The 5,638-nt window shown below is 49.4% G+C and overlaps 1 protein-coding gene across 1 annotated transcript; it reads right to left on the bottom strand.

Moving 5' to 3' along the window:
• Positions 1–239: 239 nt before the first annotated feature.
• On the bottom strand, positions 240–3,713 carry LOC34619014. The gene is made up of 9 exons (XM_026334152.1): positions 3,641–3,713; positions 3,266–3,436; positions 2,868–3,136; positions 2,428–2,628; positions 1,905–2,041; positions 1,497–1,753; positions 1,070–1,242; positions 680–820; positions 240–467 (listed from the first exon to the last, which is right to left on the bottom strand). Exons 1-9 carry the CDS (start codon positions 3,711–3,713, stop codon positions 240–242), a joined length of 1,650 nt encoding a protein of 549 aa, XP_026189937.1.
• Between the last annotated feature and the right edge of the window lie 1,925 nt (positions 3,714–5,638).

The following is a 5,638-nucleotide window of genomic DNA, read 5'->3' as shown; positions in this document are numbered from 1 at the left end:
CAGCAGCCTATTTTTTCCTATCCCACAAGTGTCTGTATCCCACGGCTCGCTGCTGAGTCGAGAACGCCTGCGTCATGTGCGCCCTTCAAAAATTCACCATGCTGCGGCTGCAGGGCAGGGAGAGCAGCGGCCCACAAAATAGTGCTCCACGCCTAAACACCCTCCAACAGCTGTCCTTCTAACCCCTCACAAGACGACAGAGGAAGAGATGTGGACACAAAGCCAATGAAGAATATTCCTCAGTTGGTAACTACAATGCGAATGGCCACATTCTGGGGGTCTCTCAGCAGCATGACCTTTCGGCCATATACTTCATCTTCTACATAATTGACGTTTACACTTTTGGAGTGGAAATGTTTCAAAAGGTTTTCTTCTTCTGATTCGGGACAAAGGAAGGAAATGCCCAAAAATCCACACTCCGCTGGATCTAAGTCGCGGTATCGATGCGTCTTGCTCGAGTCATTCGCCTGAAAAGCAATTCAGGCCCCTGCTTTAAAAGTTTGCTTTTTCTCGCTTCTCCATTTTAACTTGCAGCTACAAACCGGTCCAATGCGTGACTACAAAAGGCACCACTACATCCTTCCGAAAGGAGCTGGGCAGCACACAGGACCTACTTCACAGAGCTGACGCAATTCCAAGCCGCAACTATGCATACGAGATCAGCAATTGCCTTCCTTACCCTGATGCAGATGCAAGAGAAGCGTTGTAGCCAGAGCCAGTACTGGTACGACGTCTGGGTGGGGGTATCGCATGCTAAATAATACAAAGTGAATCCAAACCCATGTGCTGTTTTCTTTTCGATGAGCGTCATTCCCATGACCTGATTGCACAAGCACATGCAGAGCAACACGCTTCAGCACAAGTCACCTGGTGTACCCGACACAAAAGGTCGAAACTCTAAGCACAAGCGTCTTAGGCACCCATTTATCCTACGTGAAAGGCCAAGTATGCTCCCTGGATCATCAGATACGCCTAGGATCCTCAAAACTAATTCCACGTGGGAAAATGCAGATGGAACTTTGATAGGCATCAACTGTGTTGGAAGCGCGCCGAGAAAAGTGTAAAGTACCTCCTCGTAAAATGTAAGGGCCTTTTCGAGATCCGCAGCAACTATCTCGATATGGTGGAGCACAGGGAGTCTCTCGATAGGAAGCGTGTCGAAACGGATGGAGTGACACCGATTAAAACTCTCCTCTGATTCCCCAGCCTTCAGATCCTCCGCGGAGGGAGCGGGCAGGCAGCCTGAATCCACGAACACAATAGAAATACCCCAAATATGCACGAGTCACATGGTTGCAAGTGCTCGCCAGGTACAAATGCTAGTTTTGCACCCCGCTTTGAACTGCAAGTTTTTCTGTCAACACAGACCTTCCTGCGCGTGAAGCACTCCTTCTTCCGATGCCCAGGGTTGAATTCTGGCAGCACTAGGTGCGGAGAACAAACGAATTGGTACAGCGGAGCAACCTGGACTACGCTATTGTTCAAAAGACGCCCACCCTCGCGTTCGGCTTGAAACAGGGACGCCGCACTAGAGGAAGTGCTTGAGAATGAGCTGGTAAGGGCTGAGGGGGATCTGCCTGTGCCTTCAACCTCTTCATTCTGTAGCAGCAGTTCGTCAGCAACATCAGAGATAGAGCGCTTGTCCTTATCTGCTCCTCCAATCCGCCGCCTACTGGGTGGCTCAATGCTCAAAGAGCCAAACCGCTTCCCCTCCCCGCTAAGATATGCCTTCCTTGAAACCATTTTGTACTCGCTGAAGCATGGAATACACAAAAAGGAGCAGAAGAGAAGAAGAACGCAGTTAACAGGTCGGCATAGAGAGGAGGAATGGTCCACCTAGTAAGTCATACTGGCGTCTTCAAGCTATTTAGAGAACCAACAGCTCTGGCATTCTGTAGACAGACCTCGTGAACTGGAGCAAGCGGCCTCTAAAGTTTTGGGGGTCCAGGAAACTTGCAGCGTAAGCCATGTTCAAGAACTGGCCAGCTGGCTGTACGCGAATCATGTGCTGCGACAAATCGAGTGCCGCCGCATCCACGTCCTACCAAACACAAAGCGAGGCATCACTTCAATGGGATCTCTCATGAGCAAGCATACGCAGAAAAAGCCCGCCAAACTATCATCGACATGAACGCCGAAAATGAACATCCAGGAAATTCGGTCTGCTCTATTTTGTCGCCCGTTCCACCCACAATGCCCCTACAAGGATAGAAGACATATCAGGGGTATTCAGCGTGCAGAGGGCCTCGCATGCCAAAGAAAAAGCCCGGAGTTCTTCCGTACTCAGGGAACCTGGATTTACAGACTAAGCAATGTGTGCAGGTTTCTGCACTGGTGACGCGATTACAATAATTTCTCGCTCCATTCACAGATGTGCTCTCTAAGCAGTCAGGAAGCACATGATAATAAATGGAGAAAAGGACTCACAGAAACGCAAAAGGAGAGGCGACTGAATACGTCTGACCGATGGTGCTCATACGGCTTGTAAAGGCCCTGCACCTTTTGAACGGGGACGCACTCCAGCACGAACTGCCCAAAGGAATTCCCCAGCCAACTCTTCTGAGGAGCTGAGAAGGAGCAGAAAAGCGCAACACCGAGAAGTGTTTGATTTGCTGAGACTGAGAAGGACTGAGGGTTCACAACTGCGTGAGCGGCCGAGTATGATTCAACTCAAGTTGGACAGCTAGTGTCTGTACATCAGAGTGAATTGACCTCACGGTCACCATTCTTCGGCAAATCGGGGAAGGCTACACAACAAATGTCATACAATCTTCCAGCACTGAATACCATTCATTCGGTAGCATCCTCTAGAGGCAAGAACGATGTACGCATATAAAAAAATTACTTCCGAGCTCCCACTCTCAAACTTCTGTTTTGGCGTTAGGGGCTGACGTACGTTGAGATTGGCTGCATTCCCCCAATTCAAGCGCTTCCATCACGGCCTCTTCCACTTCAGAGGTAGAGAAGAACTCGAACGCGACGAACCGTTGGGCAGAAGGAGAAGATCCGACACTGGCGATCCTGCCTGATTGCTGACTAGCGAAACTAGTGCGCCTGCTGCCGCTCCAGCTAGGCACTCCATCAGACTCCTTGAGAGAGGCTTTGAAAGCACCTAGGTCATCCCCCAGAGCGCAGCCTGGCTCGATTTTGCTGCTCGAAGCGCTGCTGCGTTTTTGACTCGAGCGCATGGAAGAAAGTTGCGACAGTTGCTGGCTCAGTGCACGGTGGGGCAGAACTAGTTGGAACTCGAGGGTGTTCACGCTGCCTGGATGGGGGCCGGAAGATGCGCCAAGTACCAACTCCTGCATGCCCAGCCGCTTCACGTAAAAGTCTTCCACGAGCTGCTGAGGCCGCGAGCAACGCAAACGAATACCCCCTAGACGCAGAGGGGATTTCCTGGAAGGACTCTTGGGTTGATCCCACGGCCCCAAGGAAGCTCCTGAAAAATTCATAGGATGGATATGGTGCAGCTAGCACACACACGCACTCGAGAGTGTGATACTCCGCCTATATGTTTGGCGCGATTCCGCGTGAGGCGGAATGCGAGGGTACACACCAACACGCAAAGTGAACAAGAACAACCCATAGACCGCATTTCAGGCGCACGAAGCACAATAAGGCAATGCGGAAAACAACATACCAGTCCGAGGGCTTGCTGCGGTGACATCGCCGTCAGAGCCAATAGGGAGAATGATGGTTGGCAGCTTTTCCATCTCAAGTGACACTTGAAACCTCTATACGAGCACACAAGACCACCAGCACAGCAGATAGGCATGACGTTAGACTGGTCCAGTATTTTAAGAGAAATGGAACTCAACGTGCTAGATTTGCCTGAAACAATGAAGGGCAACACGAGCAAAAATCGCATAGTCCAATGATGTGTATCTAACCATGGCATAGGAAGTGACAGTTTGACCATGGTGAACTAATAGGCAGTAGTTGTCGGGGGCAGCCACACCGATATCAGAAGGAAAAAACAAGGGATGAAGAAAGAAGAGTTCATACGACTGTAGCACCGATGTGGAGCCACGAACGCAAGAGGACCAATAATGAAGAGAACAGGCGCTTTAAAGCTTTCCTTAGCAGAATTCTTTTGAGAACACGAAACAAAGAAGAACGTGAGCATAAAGTGGTGCACAGTTACGGGAAAAAAATCTTGACACGAATCGTTTGCAAGCGCTGCTACATGGCACAACGCGGTGATATAGACACGTCTCCTTTCTGGATTCCTTGTATGAAATCTCTAGGGAGGTATCTAGTGAAAAAGAGCTTTTACGAAGGCCTGAAAAACTACCCAATGCAGCGGAAGAATTGGGGGGCTGTTGCCACTCGCGCGGGCGCACGCCGCGTCGAGGGAAACTTTTCAGCGGATTGTTGTAGATAGCACCGTTGTTGCCTTTTCTAATGAAGAGGAGATGAAATTTATTTATTCGAAGTCTGGATTTAGCGAAGCAAAGTGCAGGAGATCGTGGCTTCAATGAATGACTGGCCAGGACTGCTCGGTGTGCGAATGGGAAGCAGTTCAGAACAAATGACTCCGATATTGGCGCGATAACGAACTTTATAGACACGCTTTTCATTGCTAGGGGGAGTTAAGAGCCGGGGAATGCGGATTCGTTTTTGAACGGGAATATCAATGGAAGTTGGTTGTGTTGATCCGTCCACGGTCAACAGTTTCATGAGGTGTACGTTGACATACTTTGGACCCATTGTTCTTCATAACATGAAAACAACTGTGGAGAGGACTGTTTTTGTGTGCTGCTGTCTTCGCTGTTGTGTAGTCGCCACTCTTATTTTAAAGATGGAAGCAGTGCTCACAGGGATTTAAAGCAATCGAACAGAAAGCTGAAATACCTTCACTTTAGCTGGCAAGGCGTGCTACTTCACAAAAAGTGGCTAGTTGCGTCAAAATTGTATCCTTGGTTCAGCATGGAACAACGCATTTGCCGATATAGCGCTCCATTTAAGGCTTCGCAAGGACTTAACTTAAAACGCAATGCACAATGAGTACGAACGGTTGAGTATTTTCCCTCAAGAGATCCCTGCTTCCCCTACTCCCGAACGCTCAAAGTTCCGGACAAAAGGCAGGATAGTCGGCTACGATCAGAGCAGATTTACCTCTAGGCACTCGAATCCTCCACAGCTCGTGATATATAACATCTAGCACGCAAACACACAAGGCGTACTTGCTGTATCCACTAAAACTGTTCTGCAGTAAATAGCATATAGGAGCATGCAACCCGAGTAGTCCGAATTTTAACTAAAGCTTGGCCAAATATGGCTATGTAGTACAACGGACTGGTGTAGCCTAGTCCTCTACATCTGCCCCAAAGTTCAAAGCCCACGCCCTCGTATTTCCCAAGTGTCCGTCGAGACCAGCTGTATGCATCACAGCAGCAGAGTTCACGCACTATCGCCACTGTCAACGCAGGCAGGAGCGTAGAACCGGGGCGAAAGCGAAAAGCAAAATAGACATCAATCGATAAAGAAGAATAGAAGGGAATAGCGATGCACGTAGTCAACAGCAAACGATGCACCAGCACAGGACTACGGCAATACCATGGCTTCCTGTCGTTGAAGCACTCAAATGTGTGAGCCTCCTACTACACGAAAGCAAGGAGCGCGGGTAGGGGGAATC

This window comes from Cyclospora cayetanensis, unplaced genomic scaffold, assembly GCF_002999335.1.
Source record: "Cyclospora cayetanensis isolate NF1_C8 unplaced genomic scaffold, CcayRef3 CcayRef3_contig_37, whole genome shotgun sequence".
Lineage (NCBI taxonomy): Eukaryota > Apicomplexa > Conoidasida > Eucoccidiorida > Eimeriidae > Cyclospora > Cyclospora cayetanensis.
The sequence above is the reverse complement of the archived record's forward strand: the minus strand, read 5'-3'. Positions and strand labels throughout refer to the sequence as shown.

What these genes read in the sequence shown, in the direction of transcription:
- LOC34619014 (XM_026334152.1), bottom strand. Translation starts at nt 3,713, where the DNA reads ATGGAAAAGCTGCCAACCATCATTCTCCCTATTGGCTCTGACGGCGAT. An exon ending in CGCAGCAAGCCCTCGGACTG is followed by an intron (nt 3,437 to 3,640) that starts GTATGTTGTTTT and finishes ATTTTTCAGGAG; the next exon opens with CTTCCTTGGGGCCGTGGGAT. An exon ending in CCCCTAACGCCAAAACAGAA is followed by an intron (nt 2,629 to 2,867) that starts GTTTGAGAGTGG and finishes GTGAACCCTCAG; the next exon opens with TCCTTCTCAGTCTCAGCAAA.